Source organism: Equus asinus, chromosome 15 (assembly GCF_041296235.1).
Source record: "Equus asinus isolate D_3611 breed Donkey chromosome 15, EquAss-T2T_v2, whole genome shotgun sequence".
Lineage (NCBI taxonomy): Eukaryota > Metazoa > Chordata > Mammalia > Perissodactyla > Equidae > Equus > Equus asinus.
The window spans coordinates 6,130,639-6,150,157 of record NC_091804.1 but is presented as its reverse complement, the minus strand read 5'-3'; the positions used below and the strand labels follow the sequence as shown (position 1 = coordinate 6,150,157).

Here is a 19,519-nt window from a genome sequence, read left to right as displayed (position 1 = left end):
ATGGTTTCAGGTCTTACATTCAAGTCTTTAACCTATTTTGAGTTAATTTTTGTGGATAGTGTAAGATAATGTTCTACTTTCATTCTTTTGCATGCGGCTGTCCATTTTTCCAAGACCATTTATTGAAGAGACTCTCCTTTCTCCACTGTATGTTCTTGGCTCCTTTGTTGAAAATTAGCTGCCATAAATGTGTGGGTTTATCTCTGGACTCTCAATTCTGTCCATTGATCTGTGTGTGTCTGTTTTTCTGCCAATACCATGTGGTTTTGATAACTACAGCTTTGTAGTATATTTTGAAATCAGGATAAACCTCCAGCTTTGTTCTTTTTTCTCAGGTTTGCTTTGGCTATTTGGGGTCTTTTATTTTTCCATAAAGTTGCAGGGTACAAAATTAACATACAAAAATCAGTTGCATGTCTATATATTAATAACAAATTAGCAGAAAGAGAAATGAAGAACACAACCCCATTTACAATCACAACAAAAAGAATTAAATACCTAGGAATAAATTTAACCAAGGATGTTAGACTTATACACTGAAAAATATAAGATATTATTGAAAGACACAAAGAAGTGGAAAGATATTCCATGCTCATGGATTGAAGAATTAGCATAGTTAAAATGTTCATATTACCCAAAGCAGTCTGCAGGTTCACTGCACTCCCTAGTAGAATCCCAATGACACTTTTCACGGAAATAGCCCCAGTCACCTCAATATCAGATGTTGTCCGGGCAGAAATGTGGAAAGGAAGGAGACTGTGGATTCAGTCTGACATTAAGTTGAACCAGTCAAGAGCAGGTAGGGTGGAAGGAAGCACTTCTCCCAGGCAGACAGAAATCCCCCAGGAAGATGTCTACCGCTGCCACCAGGGGGCGCATCACCACAGCTTTTCCAGGTCAGCGGTGTGCACTTGCAACCTTTCCTTGGGGCAGCTGGTAGCTTGGGGGATGAAATGAGATAAGGAAATGGATACAGCATTGTACAACGTGGGGACGGGCATCCCACTGTTTTAGAACCTGATCTTGGGTCTGTCTGGTGACAGGGACTTGGTGATGGGTCATGTGTTTACAGCTCTTAGGCTGTTACACTTGGCAGATGAGCTTGGCTTGAACTGAAGTGCATTCTAATCTGCAGTTACACTCCAGGTGTTTGAGGAAGAGAGCTTTCCTGTGGTGACCCTCATACAGATGACACAGTGATGTTAAAGTGTGAAGGGTGACTGACTTTGGCATCTCTTCCTTTTGAAAGTTTTGTATTTCCAAAATGCTTCATTGCTGCAAACATCCTTCCAAGGAAGGGTTGTCTTCATCTTTCTAGTTGTTGGTGAGGAAACTGAGGCACAGGGCAGAAACGCCTGCATCTGAGATCTGTGGCCAAATTAGAATGCGAAGTCCAGCTTCCTGCTCTAGCCAGCAAAGGCCACCATGTGGGTGGGCTGCTCCCGCTCTGCCATCTGAGGACTCCTCAGAAAAAAGCCTCAGGGCACAGGGCAGGCAGTGAAATGCTGGGCAAAACGGCTCACCAGGGAAGGCAGGCCTGGGCCCTGGACCTAACCTTTTCCTCCAGCCTGCCAAAGTCAAACTGTGCCAGTTCCTGTAATTTAGGTCAACATGTCTTAACTGCTTACACATGAACAGATTCTTTTAATTTTTCTTTATTTCTTAAATTAAAAAAATAGGACATCTTGATGCCAGAAAAATAACTCTAAAAATATAAAACCAATATAAAAAATCAATATAAAATAAAAAGTGAAAGTCCCTCTTCATTCGCTGATCCCCGCCCCAAATCCTGTAATCCCACCTCCAGAAGTAACCATTGCTGATCATTCAAAAAAAATACACGTATATCGTTAACATAGAAATATAATTTATATACGTTCGTTTATATATACGTATCTAGAAAGAGAGACACATACACAGATGATTTTGCTTAACTTTACGAACATGACATTATGCAACTCATAATGCAGCTTGCTTTTGCCACTTAACATGTATACCACATTTTATCAGGATAAGGTTTTGAAATTCAAAAATGATAATACATTTTACAGATCTGTTTCTTGATTAAAAACACGGAATTCCTAAACTTCTTATTTATATGTTAGCGAAAACAAGCCCCCAGGGCCCTCCTTGGGTCCTCCTGCCGTACTCGGCATTCTGCCTTCTGAAGTTCACATCGGTAAAATAAAATTAGCGCGGTTTACATGTTTTCTTTTCAAACGATTCCGAGAGAATGAGCAAACTGCTCAAATTGTGAATAGTTAATTTTTGTCCTCTGAGGATTTAAAATTTTAACCTATTATTGCCATGGCGCCGGATCATTTTTTTATAGGAGTCATTTTTTAAAAAATAGCACTCTTATGAAACAGGAGATAGATATAGCCATAGCTATAGGGTGTGTTTGTGTACTCTGTCTTTATTTCTTCCAAATCCTCAAAACGAGTCAATTAAAAATATTGACAAAAATGGCGAGGTAATATACTTTTCCTTTTTAGATTTGCCCTCCAGGATCCACCAAAAATACATGCCAAGATGTTCGTTTCTGTAGAGCAGCAGATCTCAACCCTCAGCACAGAAGAGTTTGGGAATAATGCAAATTCTGGGCCTCCTGAAGCCTGTCTCCTCAGCACGGGGCAGGGAAGTGACATTTCTCTCAAGCTCCCTTGTACTTTTTCTGTCCACCAACGTTTGATTGAAAGGCCGCTCCATGGCTGTGCCACAGACTGGGTGGGAATCTTTCCTGAGGGGACCTGTGCCTATTCCGCTTTCCTCTCATTTAGAAGAAAAAGGGAGGGGAGAGAATGCACAAGAGATGGATTGTGCTTTTTCCATTAAAAATTACTTCCAAATTTTATGCACATCTTAGGACTTCTAGGCTTTTCTTTAAAAGCTTGACCCCGAGGTTGCCAGTTGACCTCTTGTTCTGCAGTTACCCTTGGGTGCTGTAACCAGTTTGAGAAGCAGCTGGTGACTGTTTCAATTTCAGCTGACTTTCCTTATAAAACTAGCCAATCTGGGAGGTCATGTGTCTCTGATCCAGAGGCAGTGGTTTGGTTATTCTTGGCTTACACTAAACTTGGAAAGCAATCGAAGCATCAGGTAAAAAACAGTCCATACCTACGCGTGTGAAAAAGAACAAAACCCTACACACCAGTGTGGATGCAGCCCACAGGAACAGGCTGAGCAAAAGTGCCTCCGTTTACCTGAAGTTCAAGGACAGGCAACAATGACCCACGGCGAGAGAGGTGGGAGAGGGGTGGGGATTTGGCACAAGGGAGCCTTCAGGGGGGCAGGCAATGTTCTAAGTTGTAATCCAGAGCCCACGTAGGATATATATACATGTATAAAGTCCCTGTGCTAAGTGCCTAAGCTGTGTCCATTTTACAGTAAGTATATTACACCGCAATAAATTAAAAAAAAAAAGAGGATGGGCAATTGTGAATATGACAAGGGTTTACTAAGAATACCAAATCTACAGTCATATTCCCGTAATGAGTCAAAATCACCGAGAAAATGCAGACAGTCGGACAAAAAGAAAATTAAAAATTGGAAACTACTAGAAAATAAGCAGTTTCTTTTAAATCCAGTTGTAAACTGAACACTCAAAATAACGTGAGGCCCCCCCCCGTGGACATGGTGCTCTCAGATACCTCATGACACGGAGTGTGGACGAGGAGTGATTATTCTGTGTTTGTCAAAATGCTAACAGCTCAGGAAAAGTCTAAAGGAGCAGTTTTATTGGCTTTTTGATAAGGGCAGTGGACAAGAATGGGGAGGGAGATAAGTTGTCAGGCCTCCTGAGCCAAGGTGGCGTTTTTCCAAATCAGGGCGACTGTGCACGTTCAGGGTGGCACATGCGGAGGCGCAGGGCAGGCGGTCCGTCCGGCCAGTGCCACGGCTGACCAAACAGAGGCAGGGACAGGCGTGGCTGTTTGTCTCCAGGCACGCACGGAGGGTGTGCTACATCTAAGGGCCGTCCCAGGAGCACTGCACGGAAGAGTTTCCCCCTTATTCCCCCATCCACCAACACTTGGCCTTATAGTGTTTAAAGGTTTTCTGGGAACATCTAGTGATCTTCCCTCCTTTGCTCGGGCCACATCTCTCTGTGTCACAGGGCAGCCACGGGGAGGAGGCTACCTTCTCCTCATCGAGCAAATGGTTTTTTCTCTGATTTTCTCCTCTTCTCCCTTCTCTACTGGTGGCTTGTCTGACACAAGTGGCCTTGTTTGGTGTTACAGAGACACCACCTTGCTTTGCTGTGGAAACTGCTCTGTCAGGTCTGGGTGCTGTGGGGGAGGGGAGGCTGGAGACCTGGAAATAATGCAGGGGGCACAGAAGACACTGGTTCTCTGGCACAGACAAGGCCGCGCTCACTGGCTGATATCAGAGCTGCCCTGGGCTGAGAATCTGCGAACGTGGTCACGGGAGGCTTTGGATTCTTTGCCATAAAGGCTGAGCTGTGAGAAAGAAGAACCACTTCGATGTCCCCACATCAGGCCCAAAGTCTGCATGGAACTGAAACTGGAATGTTTATAGGAGGCAAAAACAGGGGCACAAACCATGACCACCAGCCTCCAGCCCAGAGTGAGGAGGTACGATGTAAATATGTCCGTCTTATTCCTGGAAAGGGGAAGGCCCCAGCACATCATGGGGAGATGCCACTCTTTCCAAGCGAGCTAATTCTCAGACTAATGTGTCAGGGCCTGGAATTTTCTCCCTAAGTCTCCCTGCACAAAATGTGAGATCAAATGCAAGCAGATTAAGAAATAAAAGGCAAAAGCTACCTCAGGATTGATGAGGATCCTGATAGTGAAAGACAAATAGCACAATAATTATTTCAGCTCCTGATCCTTCCAAAATTCAGTTTCCCAGGGGAGCTTCCAAAGACCAGGAGAGGGCAGGCAGGGCAAGAATAATGGTTTCCTTGGAAGAGGGGCCCACCGGGATCTGTCTCCCTTCTCCAGTGCTCACAGCCGATTTGAGAGCCTACTCCCCACGAAGTGGGCCTGTTGGAGGGAGGGGAGCAGAGGGACTTCCCCAACCTAAGAAAGGCCCTTCCCTCTCATTCCTGCAGAGAAGCCTTTGCCATGCGGGGTGAGGAACCCACTAGGCCAAGGGGCTGTCAGGCTGGGGACCAGAAGCCCCCGTTTTCCTTCCCTGGGTGCTGGTTAGCTGCTCAGGGGTCTCTGCCTCTGCTTTACTTCAATATCCCGCTTTGCTCTGAAATCTGTCAGGATGAACATTAACTAAGAAATCATTTCTCTGTGCCACAGGAGTGATCTCTCTGTCTCTCCCTTTCCTTCTTGCCCTTTCTTCCTCTTACTGTAGGTGCCGAGAGCGTTTCCAGGGAATTGCCCATCCCTGGTTTCTCGCCTCCTCCTTCCTGCTCTCTTCCGGATGTCTCTCCCATCACCACATTACACAATTCCTTGTGTCTGTGGCAATTTCCCCCGAGCTAGTGTTCATTCCCTAACCCAATTAGTTCCAAATTGCCTCTCTCACTTTTATTTTTCCTATTTACACTAGAAAAAGTGATTTGAGTGTCTTTCCTAGTTAGTTGAATGAAAGACAGAATATTCTGAGCTCCTAAACTTTCCTTTCTGTGTCTCTGGATGTCTGATGGAGGTAATTCGACCAGAGAATTCTCTACACACACTCCAGCCTGGAAGAACTTATGTATTTTTAAATCCCCCTCTGTACCTGGCAATCAAAGCAAAGGGACAGCCAGCCACACGGGCCTTATAGGGAAGGCCCTCTGTGTGTCTGCGAAGATGCCAAACTGAGAACTGAGAACGGCAGTAAGTGAACGATATGCCCAGGAAGCAAACGTCTTCCAACCTTGTTGGGCGAAATGGCCCTTCTGTGGAAAGGAAGCCACCTATGAAGGCCTGCTATGTCCTTTGCCATGACTCTGCTCCCAGATGCCGTTGGGGTCATCGGGGAGGCTGTGGGCTAGAAAGTCACCCACAGGTGGGGACTAACTTGGACACTGCGGGTCATCCCAGACCTAGGAGAAAAGAAGGCTGTACAGAGGCTCCCTCCTTCCTGCTCACCTCCCTAGATGTCCGCAGCTAGATTCCCTGATGCGATCAGATTGCATTCCAGACAGACACCTGGTTTCCAGTTGAGTCTTTTGGAACAGGCCCTTTTGTTTTCAACCTCACCACAAAGGCATCTCCTCCTCAGGGCTGTATCCACCAACCCAACCAGCAGCCCTAGGGAGGCACCAGGAAGGAAGCCAGGCAAGCCCGAGGAGGGAGGGTGGGTGTGCCTGAGACCACTAGGTGTCCGGTCTAAGAGCACCTTCTGCAGGGCTGCTGGCCCGGTCGGCTCTAGGACGGTCAACATCTGCAGCAGGTGAGGGCAGGAATAGAACCGGAGAGAGGGCAATGCGGGAACCAGGGCTCTGACCTCAGGGGTAGGAGCAGGCTGATGCTCCCTGCAGAAGGTCAGGAGCCTCCTCCTGAGGTTGGCTACGGACCCTCAGGCGGCTTCGTCCAGGGACAGCGCCAGCTGTCCCCCTTCCCTCAGACACAGCATGGGGCTTGGTCCAGCATAATCGGGAGTGGAGCGTGAGCCCGGGCCAGAGGGGGGAGCCAGGACACCCCAGTGGGCGAAGAGCCTCTGGGAAGTCCCGTTCCAGGTCTTGAGCCTGGCGCGCAGGGGGATCCCCACGAGGGGGCAGAGGGAAACCCAGGAGGCCGGCGGGAGGAGGCGAGGCCGGTGGCTGGGCGCGCGCAGCCAAGCGCACTCGCAGCGCTTTCTCTCTGGGCAGAGGGTGGGGAGGGGGCTGAAGAGATCCTTGGTTTCCCCGAAAGTTTGGGGTGAATCCTTTTTCCTGGAGATCCGCCTCTCCGCGGCGTGTGCTTCCCGAGAGGGGGCCTCCTGCGCCGCCCCACTTCCCCTGGCACCGAACGACTTAAGGATTGCGCACGGGGCTGCCTCCCCAGCTCAGTCTCCTCCCCACGCGCCCCCTCTCCGCCGCGCTGGCCAGCGCCGGGCTGCGTCCCCGGCACTGCCCCCCGCCCGTGCCCGAGCCGCCGCGCCGCTGCAGGCTCCGGGGAGCTACGCCTGCCCGTGCACCGCTCGCCCCGTGCTCCCGGCGCGCTCCGGCCCGGCTCGGCCCCGGCTCCCCGCGCGCGGACCATGGAGTAGGCGGGCGGCCCCACGACGCGCTCCTGCAGCCGGCGAGGCCGGAGCCAGCCCGGGGTGGCCTCGCCAGCCGGCGGACTTGGCCAGCGGCGGGCCCTCCTCCCGCCGGTCCTTCCCCGCTCCTCCTCCTCGGCCGCCGCCGCCCCCGCCTCCGGCCGCCCCCACCGCCCCCGCCGCGCCGCCGCCCGAGGCCGAGCGCGGACGCCGAGCGTGGGAGCCATGGCGCGCGAGGAGGAGAGGGACCCCGAACGCCGGGAGGCGGCGGCGCGGGCTAGAGGCGAGGAGGAGGAGGAGGAGGAGGGGGAGGAGGGACTGAGCGATAGCGACGACGAGGACGAAGACGAGGAGACCGGCAGAGGCGAGGAAGAGGAAGAGGAGGCGGCGGCGGCCGGGCTGGAGCGCAGCGAGGACGCGCGGCTGCAGCGCGCAGGGCTGCCTCCCGCCCCCGTCCCCGCCGCGGCCGCCCGCGACAGGAGCGGCCGCTGCTCGCCGGGGCCCCCGCCGGTGCCACTGTCCTGCTGCCCGAGGATGCCGTCGTCCGACGACGAGGAGCGCGAGCGTCGCCGGAGCCGCCGGAGGGACCTTCTGCTGAGCCAGCTCTCCTTCCTGGCCTTGGTGGCGCTGCTGCTCTGGTCGCTGTCGAGCGTGCAAGAGCATAATGGTGAGTGCTCGCTGCCTGCCCAGAGTGGGCGCTGCGGCTCCGGCAGCTCGGGCTGCCTGGCCTGGGCGCGGGGCGAACAGGCTGGCTCGGCGGGCGGGGTGCCGGGCACGAGGACCCCCCCTGCCCCTCGGAGGGCTGGGGAAGACGGGGCCCTGAGGGCGAGGACCGCGCAGCGGAGAAGCGGCCGGCACGCTGGGGCACCTGGCTGCCCTGGGAACCCCTGCCTGTGCCTCTTGGCTCTGTCCTTCTTACCCACGAGCTGGAGGGACTGGTGGTCGCGGCGCTGGGGACTGTACCCTAAAAAAGTCCCCCAAGGCCAGTAATAAAGTTGTCTCGGTATCTCTGCAGGTAACTACCTGTACACTTTGGCTCGTTGAGGGCCTGAAGGGGGCTGGTTGACTGGTGAACACACAGTTATCCAGTGTTCTCCGTATAGAAGAGGCGGGCCGGACCAGGCAGAAAGCTCCGTCCCCGCCTTTCCAGAACAGGTGCTGAGTACTTCGGATAGGAAGAATGTGTTGGCCACCTGGCTAGTGTTTAGGAATGAGTTTGTTCTCTTAAACTGACCACTCACTGGGAAGACTGATCCCTTCTGTGGACTTGGCAGCTCGGGAAGAAATGATTTAGCCCGGACCGCCCACGGCTCTGGACCTGCTCTCCTGGTGCCCTGCAGTGGGTCCGCCCTTCACCCCACAACTTTTGTCTTATCTTTATCCTTGGCTTTCTTGAGCTGAAATGGACCTTGTGGAGAAATGTGCTCAGAACAGTTGTCCACTGAAAACACTTTGGACTCTGGGGTGCAGCTGTCTGAAAAACGGAGGAAAGACTTAGAAGAATAACAGTTGTAAAACCGTTTTATATCCCGGCCGTTCAAATGGCACGGTTCGTGGGAAAACAGCCATATAAATGGTTGTGAGAAAAAGCAGTTACAAATATGTGCTTTGGTGTTAAGATAGACATAACTCTAATATGAGGTGTTATGAAGTGCAGAATAAAGCCATTTTGATAGTGATGGTAAAATATTTTTAAAGGTGCTGTCAATTAAAAAAGAGCTCTGTCCCCCGAATGGCTGGTCTCAGGCTTCGTGGTAAAAGCAGATGGTTGGTCTTGGTTCAGGTCTTAGCAGACCTCTTGACAGACTTCATCATATATGGTAATATGGGAGAGTCCGTCCTGGTCTTCAGTGGCGCTGTTCAGACTCCACGACTCTCTCCATTCACCCTGAATCCCAGGTTGTGTGGTTGGGGGGCCTGACATGAGGAAGGGGCTGTGCCAGGATGAGGGGAGCTGGACCTCTCTCCAAGGGCAGAGGCACACCTGCCAGATACCAGTTACTGGGTGATTCTCAAGAAGAGGGTTTTCATTAACCCCCTTTTAATCTTCCCAATTTTTGTGAGTACAAAGCCAGGCTGTACTTGATGACACCTTTGGAAAGGGCCATTCCAAGTCGATTACGTGCCGGCCATTTTTCCTGCCTGTTGAGGCTGTCTGAATCACAGAGTTCCCACCACTTTCCAGGATATGAAAGACGTATTTATGGGGGGAGAATGTGACCCATACGCTTAAGTCCGTCCGTGGCAGGGGCTGCCTGGGCCCCGGGGAAGCTGGGATGTTCTGGGGGGAGGGAGTATCAGACACTCTGCAAACTTGAATCCTGGTGACTAGAATGGCGTTTTGAAATGGTTTGCCTAGCGGTGACATTTCTGTTCAGGTGTCGCTGACTCGGATAGCACAGCCCTTTTCTCCATCCCTTCCTTTGAGCTCTGTTTGTCCTTCCTTCCATTTATGTTCCTCTCCTCCCTCTCACTCCCTCTCCACCCCCTCCTATAAACATAGACCTTAAGAAGACTCCCACCTCAGCAACTGACCATGACAGTGGAAAGCCAACGGTGGTACGAGGATGCCATCCAGCCTCTGTTTATTTCCCCCAAATGGCGTACCAATTGTAATTCTGTCTCGAATCACCTTCTTTCCACCAGATATTGATAATTTCGTTATGTGATGCACAGTAGTATTTTGCAACAAGGCACAGGTTTTTTTAGATAATAAGATATTAATTAATGTGTATGAGTCTGCAAATGGTTATTTTGATTGTCATTCAGCAACCTTCAGCATTGAATAGTGACTTTTACCCTGGAAACTTGGGGTCTACTCTGCTTAAGGGTCCTTTCAGTATAGAGAAAAAGTTTGGAGTTTGGACTCTTTAAAAGATTCTGCGACTTGGAGAGGCTGAGTGATTCACTTAAGGTCACACAGCAATTGAGGAGTAGAGAAAAAAACCAATCTGAGGTGACCTGGCTCTTTGATCGCACCCCTCTTCCCTGGCATTCATGCCACCTTCTGGGTGCAGCTTTGTAATATTTATATAACCACAAAGGGGTACCTTCATAATGATCAAAGGTAATATTTTTATTCACCTTGAAAGCCATACAGTGATTAAATGTAACTTCTCAGAAGCCTGTTTTCTAACACGTATTGATTTTTCTTTTTTTATAAAAAGGACAGTTCTTTTACTAAACCAAAATAGAGGTGTGTGGCAATTATGTTGTATAAGGTTTCTAATCATGTGGAATCTGAGATCCCTTTCTTCACATCTATCCAAAGTCAGCGAAGAGTCTTTTCTGCTGAGATGGGACACAAGTGTTAAATTTGGGTCAGGAAGGGTTAACACTGGAATCAAGGGAAATGTTAATTCTCACAACCAAAGCAATAGTAACAGCTGGAATCGGGTGGGCTCCTGGGTGGCAGGCCCTGTGCTAGGCACACTTCATATCTGTTGCTGTATTTAATCTGCAGACTGTCTTTGCAGATGTGGGGCCTCCAGCTGTGGAGGAAGAAAAGCCCTGGGGTTGCTTTGTTTAGTTGTTGCCGATGAAAATCTCATTTTTGATGTCTGTTTTCAAAGCCGATTGAGGTAAGGTGTGAGATTTGCTAACAAGGGTTTTCTTTATTTTTTGCCGTGAGAATGGATTACTTTTGTATGTTTTGAGTGCCTTAAAAGTGTTTAATTTTTCTTTGAAGTAAGGAGCCTGGTCATTTTTCTCCAGAATAGTGTGGATAAAGACCAGGAATTCTAACTCAGGAGTAGTTATAGACATCTCCTCTAGAAGGTTCATAGGGGGGTGGATAGTGAATAAGAAAAATTATACATAGAAGCTTCGAGTTTCTGTCCCAGTTACTATTGCTGCATAACAGATCATCACAAAACTTAGTAGCGTAAAACAACAATTTTATTGTTTTCTTCATGGATTTGGACAGGTCATAATGGGGACAGCTTATCTCTGCTCCATTATGTCTGGGGCCTCAGGTAGAAAGATCGAAAGGCTGGGTGACTTGACAGCTGGGGCTGGAGCCATCTGGAAGCAACATCACTCTCATGTCTTGGGTTGATGCCAGCAGTTGGCTGGACCCTTAGCTGGACCGTCAACCAGAACACCTACATGTGGCCTCTCCCTATGGCTTCTCCACATGCCTTAGTTTGAGCTTCCTCAGAGCATGGCAGCCGCGTTCCAAGAGAACAAGGTGGAAGTGCATGGCATTTTTATGTCTTCGCTTCAGAAGTCACATGGTATCACTTCCACTATTTTCTGTTGGTCGAGGAGTGACAGATGTCAGCCGAGGTTCAGGGATAGATGCCACCATCTACTCAATGGAGGAGTGTCAGAGTACGTTGTAAAAAGAGCACGTGCACTGGGAGGATATTGTTGTGGCCGTCTTCGGAAAACCAGGGATCCAAAGGGATAATAACTTAGGACTGATTGCAGACGTTTCCCAAGGAGGTAAATGATATGTGTGTGTGTATATATATATTTGGAGTGTGTGTGCGTTTATACTTGGAGTGTGTGTATGTATGTACATTTGTATGTATACACACACACGTAATTTTTGAAATACCTTCCAACCATGAAAACATTGCTACTCATCTTAACTGGTGTGGGGTCCAGTGGTGGTGTTTGAAAATAGGGCTGCTGTGCAGATCTGAGCTGCAAATTTCAGTTGCAGATCTGAGAGCCCATCTTGAGCTTTGTGCCTTCCCATTCTCAGAGGTCTGTGACCATGACCTTTCTGTCCCTCGTGTGGTTTACAGAGAGGCCTTGCCAGGCTCTCCAGCTTTGTCTCCCCTCCCTGTCCTCCCCTTTCCACGCTTCACCACTCTGGCTTTTCTTCTCCTCAGAAAGGCGACACGTCTTCTGGCCCCAGACCTCTAGCATGTACTGGTCCTGCTGTCACCGCTGCAGCTAGTTAATCCTTTATCCGGCACTTCGGTGCCCAAGATCTTCCTGATGGAACCAGGTCTCCCATTTTGCTCTCTGAGCACGCTGTTATCCCCTCATAGCATTTATCACAGTGGCAATTTTGTATTTATTTGGTTATAATTTGAGAAACATCTCCTCTTCACCAGATTCCAAGCTGCGGGAGATCAGGGACCCTCTGAACTTCCCTGACCTTTGTCACCTATTTGTTACGTAAAGAAGCGCTTTTGGTTTCTGTACTACAGTGCTTGTGATAAAAATTAGCTACTGTGTATTAGGAACCCACCGACTGGCACACACTTTATTTTCGTGGTTTATAATTCTGCCCCCAGTCTAGCAAATTCCATGTTGCCACTGGTTTTTCATGGGCTCCCACTGAGCTGCAGAAAAATGAGTGCTGTGCCCAGTGCCACTTCATTAAGTGAGAGGATTTGAACCCAAGCCCATCGGCGTCCGAGCTGCGTGCCGCTGCCTTGCCTAGCCTCGGCTTAGGAGGACGTGAATAGAAATGGGAATCACACTGCCTTTTTCAGTCAACTGGCGAGTAGAGGAGTAACAGAAGGTTGCTTTCATAGAAGAGTATTTTAGAAACACATTGCTTTTCAACCTTTTCTATTTTCTGCCTAAACATATATAGATGTGTCTCTTTCCTCCTGGCTTTTCTTAGCTGCTCATCAACCCAGATTTTTCTCAAAGATTTCCTCCTTGCAAGCCTCGAATCCTTGTGGGAAGATTTTTTTTACCCTGGAGGGTTGGCAAAGCCAAAAGAATTGCAAACCCAGCCATTTGCTGAGAATTCCAAGGTCTGGCGGAAGCTGGCTGATAGGACAGGATTTTGGCAACTCTAGTTTCTTTAAGGAGATTTCTTTTCCTTGAGCAAAATAATTGTTGGGGAGGAATAATAGTACACAGATTGTTATAATGGGAAAACTGAGGTATGGAGAGTTCAGAAAACATCCTTGAAGTTGTATAGCAAATGGGCCATACTATGAGAAAGGTACTTTGAGTTTTTCTGGTCTTTTCCTGCCTTCCATGTCTGGAGAGCTTGTTTGGTGATGATTTTTGTTTATCATTTGCAGTGGTTTCAAATGTGGTGTTATCTTGTAGAATTTGAGAATTTGAAGTGTTAAGAATTCAAGTGGAAGAAGGTTTTCTATGAGTGAGGTGGTGATGGACGCCATCCAGGCAGTTTGAATCATCGAGTCATAATTCTCAGACTTGGACGACATCTTCCAGTCTCTCCTGTGGCTGCAGGTCTCTTAGGATCCACCTGCTGCTCTCTCCTCATCCTCATCCCTGGGTGTGGTAATACTCCCCTTTATTACACGCCCTGGGGATTTCACTGTCCCTCAGTGGTTTCCCCAGCCCTTCCCCCACCTTTGTAAATGGTCCCTTATGAAACTCTCTTCAGTCTCACCCATTGAGTGAGTTCCTGCCTGACCCGACTGGTACAAGACACAGACCTTCGTGTGTTCATTCAGTGAACACGTGGCAGGCTTTTTGCTAGTTGCTGGCGTGATGGTGGTGTCTGAGACTGACACCCACAGTATCATCCTCATGGTGCTCAGTCTTCAGTAGGAAGACAGGCTTTGAACAACGAATTTTCAAGAATTATAAGAGAGTTGAATGAGAAGTAGAGCATGGCGTGGAGGAGGTGTTGGTGGTCAGGAGAAGCTGGAACCTGGAAAATAAAAGGAATTAGGTTGGTAAAGACTGGGAGACAAAAAGGCAAACTCACAGGAAAATGAGCAAAAGGTATGGGCAGGCAGTTCACAAAAAAGCAGTTGCAAATGGCCAATAGACACAAATAAAAATCCTCAGCCTTAAGACGAATCAGGGAAATCTACATTTAAAAATGACGAAATACCATTTTTCCACATCAGATTGGCAAAAATGAAAACGTGATAGTATCAAGCGTTGGCAAAGGTACGGGAGAGACAGCTCCTCTCATTTACTGCGGGTGAGGATGTAAATTGGTACGCTAAACACCACGGGAGACTACAACAGGATGATGAGGTTTTTAGGCACAGACCCCAAATGAAGCTTTGGCCTTTTCATGAGATTGATGTGTAGCAAGGGGAGCGCTAGGATTAGAATGGCAGTGCATGCGTACTTGAGGCTTGCATATAGACTCAATTTACCTGGACCCATCTGTGACCTTGGAGCATGTTGGTCATGACCCTTTGAATTCTAGAGTTTAGAGATTAGGTGAGAGTCGGAGGGGAAAGGCCTTGATCATTTCTGGAGCTGTCCAAACCAGTAAAAGTTACTTACTTAAATCATGATATTCCTTGTTTGTCAATCGCTGTTTCTAGGAGAGCGAGCGTGAACAGACAAAGTAAGCGCATCTGTGACCTAGTTTGAAGGAATTTCACATTTGCAACTTTGTGTCTTTCCCTTTGTGCTTCTGCATTGTTTGACCTTAGCAAAAGTCATTGGGAGTGTTGTGGAATCCGAACCTGTGGAGGACAGGAAGTAACAAGAGGTTTTCTTGAACAGGACTTTCAGGTGAGAACAGAGTGGATGAGGAGGGGTGTGGGCGTCCAGGAGAAAGGGGGTGCCACAGGTTGACGTCAAGAGGTCAGTAGCGCCACTTTTAAGAAAGGACATGAGACACTCATTTTTGGACATTTTGATTTTGATTACTGGTGGGCTGTCTGGGTGGAATACAGCTGCCTGTTGAAAGTCAAGTTTATAAGCAGTTGCTACAGGTAGTATACATGAGGGTGAAAATTGTACCTTTGGTTAGCTCCTTGGGTCTCAATCTTCTCTGCACATTGTAATCACCAGGGAACTTTAAACTTTACTTGTGTCTGAGTCCTACCCCCCGAGATATTCTGATGTAAAGTTCCGGGACGTAGCCTGGGCATTGGGATTATTTTGAAATGAGAAGCGTGGCTCCCACGTGCAGCCAAGAGTGGGCACTTCTGGGTTAGACCAATGGTCAGTACTTACCTTATCACGGCCACAGCAGCGTTCTTCATAGCTGACCTGTGAAGTATCCTGGGCTTAATTTTTCTGTCTTGAAGATAAATTAATATTTGTCTGTTTAGTTTTCTAAGCCTTTACCACTAATTGAAGCCCAGAGTTTCCTCCTCGTATGTACAATGCCGTTAGATATTCTACCCAGTCCTTTTTTTGGAGAAACGTTTACCCGATTCTTCTGGCCTGTGCTAGTCTGGACAGGTTGCTTGTTAAACCTGCTGCCCAGCTGTCATCTTGAGATCTCCCTTCAACTTCATCCTGCGTGGTTTTGTTTTGTTTTGTTTTTTTTCCAGTTCTCCTCATGTTGAAAACCCTGTTTGCTGAAACCCACATATGTGTCTATCTTGGTTCATTCCTTCATTTGTGGTATACATTTTGGGGGATCACACACTCCAGGTGCCTCAGATGGGGTATGGAAATAACAAAACAGGTTTGAGACATTGTGTGTTTGAAAATATATTCATTCTACGCCAACACGTAGAAGACAGTTAGGCTGGGTCAAGAATTTCAGTTAGAACACTTTTTTTTTCAGAATTTGGAAGGCATTGCTCTGTTGTCTTCTACCTTCCACCCTTGCCTCTGGGAAGTCTGTTGCTGTCCCAGCTCTTACATTTTTGGGTGAAACCTTTTTTTTTCCCCTCTAAGACCATGCGTGCTCTCTTTGCTCCTCACGTTCAGTCGTATCATGACTGGTATGGCACTGCTTTCATGCATTTTCTTGGGCACTCAGCTAGTCCTTCTAATCTGGAAGCTTACATCCTTCAGATCTGGGAACTCATCTTAGGCTTCTCCGTCCTAAATCCTCTCTCCTTCTGGATTGTCTGTTATTTGGGTGTTTGACTTCTTGGATTGATCTTCTGACTTTCTTATCTTTTCTCTCCTACTTTTTCTCAGCTTTTTGCTCTAATTTCTATAGATTTTCTTAATTGTATCTGCCAAATCTTATACTGAGCCTTTAATTTCTGCTGTTGTATTTTTAACATCCAAGAGCTCATTTTGCTGCTGGAAGTTATTTTTAGTAGCATCCTGTTCTGCTTCATCAATACAGTATCATCTCTTCTATCCCTAGGTATATTAATAGTGTCTTTCAAGTTTTCTTTTCTCTGAATGGACTCTGTTTCTCCAAGTTGCTGTTGTCTGTTTTTTGTTTTGTTTTTCTTATTATGTGCTTTCTTTGAATGTCAAGTGATCCTTGGCATCTACTCATATTTAAGTGAGGCCATTAAAAAGATGATTGGAAACTGCAAGGAGAGGGGTCTGTTGATTGTGTCTCTGTAAGGTGACCTGACTGGGCCATGTCACTGGGCAGTACTCCATGTCTCTAGTTTTAGATCTCTTATCAGGGGTGGTCAGATTTCCCAGAGAAAGGTCACTCAGTGTCCTGTCTTGAGGGAAAAGACCTGGTTACATCTGGGAATCCAATGGGAGAGGAAGCTGGGATAGGGGACATGCATTCAGCAGAAACACTCCTGCGCTCAAGGACAACTGTGAGTATGGAAGAGCTGAACAATTTATTTTGACACATTGCAGGACCATCCCAAGTTATTTAAATCCTCCTGCCTTCCTCCTTCCCTCCCTCCCTTCCTGCCTTCCTCCTTTCTGTCTTTTAACTTCTGTACCCATGAAACTCGTTAAGACTTGTTGCCTCCTGGGGGTGCTAATGGTCAAAAGTATGGGGAGGTGTAGTTGTCACCATATCCTTTTCTTTAAATTGAAGTTTTTATTGAGAGAGTTGTAGATTCACATGCACTTGTAAGAAATAATACAGAGAGATTCCTTGTACATTTTCCCCAGTGGTAACATTTTGCAAAACTTTAGTATCATCTTAACCAGGGTAGTGACATGGATACAATCCACCAATTTTATTCAGATTTCCCCACATTTGTACTCTGTGTGTGTGTGTGTGTGTGTGCACGCACATATGCTTGTGTGTGTAAGTTCTGTATAATTTTATTACCTGTGTAGGTTCCTAAACCACTACAGTCAAAATATTGGACAAATCCAACATTACGTGGATAACTTGTGTTGCCCTTTTATAACCATGCATGCCCCATGTACCTTTTTGTATAAAAGGAACAGTAAAGTAACTCGTATGACCTATGGCAAAAATAAAATTAATTAAAAATTATAACTTTAAGACTCAAGGGAAATTCCACCAATAATGTTGCTCTGTACAAAAGACTGCTTATTAGTTGGGGGCAGGGAAATGAGCATAAGGTCCATCTACATTAGTGAGATTAGGACATGGATGTTTTCCCGTTCATTGCAGTTTTATTACTTTCAGGTACAGTAACCTGAGCTAAGTGCCAGATAAAGGCTGCGCATGGCTAGTTCACTGTTTGTTTGATGGATAATTTTTTTCTGTCATTTGCACAATATTTCTGAATGAATGCTCAGTGAAAATAGTTTATTCAAGTTGTTTGGTCATTCAGGCAGTTTAGCCATGCTCCTTGCAATATTGCTTTCACCGTTATTTGTCTCCCAGAGTACTGAGATGAAGGAGATCTTGGGGACCGTGGTATCTTAACGTCTGATTTTATGTTTGAGGAAACTGATGTGAAAGAGAGTTTGAACTGGTGCCAGAACCCAGTTCCAAGAACCCTGACTCCATGCTTACTAAATACTTACAGAAAAATCAGCGGAAAGTTAAGGTTAGAGATACATTTTATGCAAGTAGACTCTGGGTGAAATTGTTTCAAATTCTGAAATGTTTCTGAAGTGCTGGAATCTTGATGGGAATTATTTGGCATGCAGTTATGGTCACTATATGGGGAAAATTAGGGAATTTCGGGGTGAGCTACTTCTTATAGTGAACAAGAGATTTGTTTATTCAGAAATACTGGTTCTTAGGACACTCTGAGCTGGCTTTAGGAGAGAGTTAATATCGTTGGTTCACCTTTTGCCTGGGTAGTCACCTCACGTAACCAGTAGAATGGTAGTTTTGAAAATGAGTGCCCTTTAATTTTTCTTGTTAGTAGTCTTTGAGCTTATAAGATTTCAACTTTTTCTTTTAAATCCCTGATGGTTGCAATTCTAGGCTGTGATCTGAGCGTAACTTCCAAAGAGAGAAAAGTTTCCTGGGACCTTAACCCAGAGTTTGAAACCTGATGGTAATGATCTTGTGAGTGGGATTTCATGGTTTGGTTGTATGAAATCACAAGTGTTTCTTGGGGTGTGTTCTGAAAGAAAACTCATTGCACTTAGTTTTGGTAAATCTAGGCACGAGGACTGGTCTATTCCAGTATTTTCCAACATTGTGGTATATTTCCTCCCTTATCTATTTCAAAGTTGATGTCATACCATATATAGTGTCTTGGATCCTGCTTTAAAATTTTTTCAAATTAACATATAGTCAAATTGACTGACATTCAGGATACAGAACAGAAATATCAGCCCCCCAAAACTCCCTCAAACGGTCCTTTTGTAGTCACACCCTCCCTCATCTCTAACCCCTGGTCTGTTCTCTGTCACTATGGGTTTGTCTTTTTGAGGATGTCATACAAATGGAATCCTGCAGTTTGTAGCTTTTGACACTGCTTCTCTCACTCAGCATGATGCCTCTCATATTCATCTAGTCATTGCACGTATCAGTAGTTCATCCCTTTATGTGGCTAAGTAGTAGTCCTTATATGGGTGTACAACAGCTTGTTTATCCATTTACCTGTTGAAGAACATTGGGGTTGTTTTTAGTTTTGGTAATTATGAATAGAGCTGCTGTAAACATTCAGATCCAGGTTTTTAAAATTTCTTTTCTTGCCTTATTGCAATGGCTAAGACTTGCAATACAATATTGAGTTTGAGTGGACATCCTTGCCTTATCCCTGATCTTAGGGGGAAAGCCTTCAGTCCTTTACCATTAAATATGATGTTTGCTGTAGGGTTTTCATAGATGTCCTTTATCAAGTTGAGGAAATTCTCACCTACTGCTAGTTTGCTGAGAATTTTTATCAGAGATGGATATTCAAGTTTGTCAGATGCTTTTCCCACATCGATTGATACAATCCCATGGTTTTTCTTCTTTGGATAGTTAAAATGGTAGATTATGCAGATTGAGTTTTGAATATGGAATCAGCCTTGCATACCCTGGATAAGCTCCATTTGATCATGGTGTGTTTTTCATCTTATATTTTTCTGCATTTGAATTGGTCATGTTTTGTTGAGGACTTTTGTGTCTGTGATCACCCAGGGTATTGGTCGTAGTTTTCTTTTCTTGTACTATCTTTGTCTGGTTTTGCTGAACCTGTAAAATGAATTAGAAAGTATTCTTTTCTCTTCTATTTTCTAGAAGAGGTTATGCAGAATTGGTGGATTCTGCTTTTTAACTAATCATAAACATTTCTCCATGATGTCAAACTTGAAAAATAATTTTTAATGTCTGCATAATAATAATATTAAAAATCATGGTGTTTTTCTTAGTGTTACAACAGTGACATTTACTGAACACAGCCTGCTTGAGGCACTGTTCTAA

General features: G+C 46.5%; 1 protein-coding gene across 2 annotated transcripts in view; it reads left to right on the top strand.

Annotated features, from left to right (window-relative positions):
- Positions 1-6,790: 6,790 nt before the first annotated feature.
- SLC24A3 (solute carrier family 24 member 3) overlaps positions 6,791-19,519 on the top strand; it is a 457,448-nt gene continuing 444,719 nt past the window's right edge. The window contains exon 1 of one of the 2 annotated variants that reach the window (XM_044748140.2): positions 6,791-7,813. In XM_044748140.2, coding sequence (XP_044604075.2) covers positions 7,372-7,813 — 442 coding nt within the window. In that variant the 5' untranslated portion in view covers positions 6,791-7,371. The remainder of the gene's footprint in view (positions 7,814-19,519) is intronic. The other variant, XM_014855848.3, reaches the window with a different exon arrangement.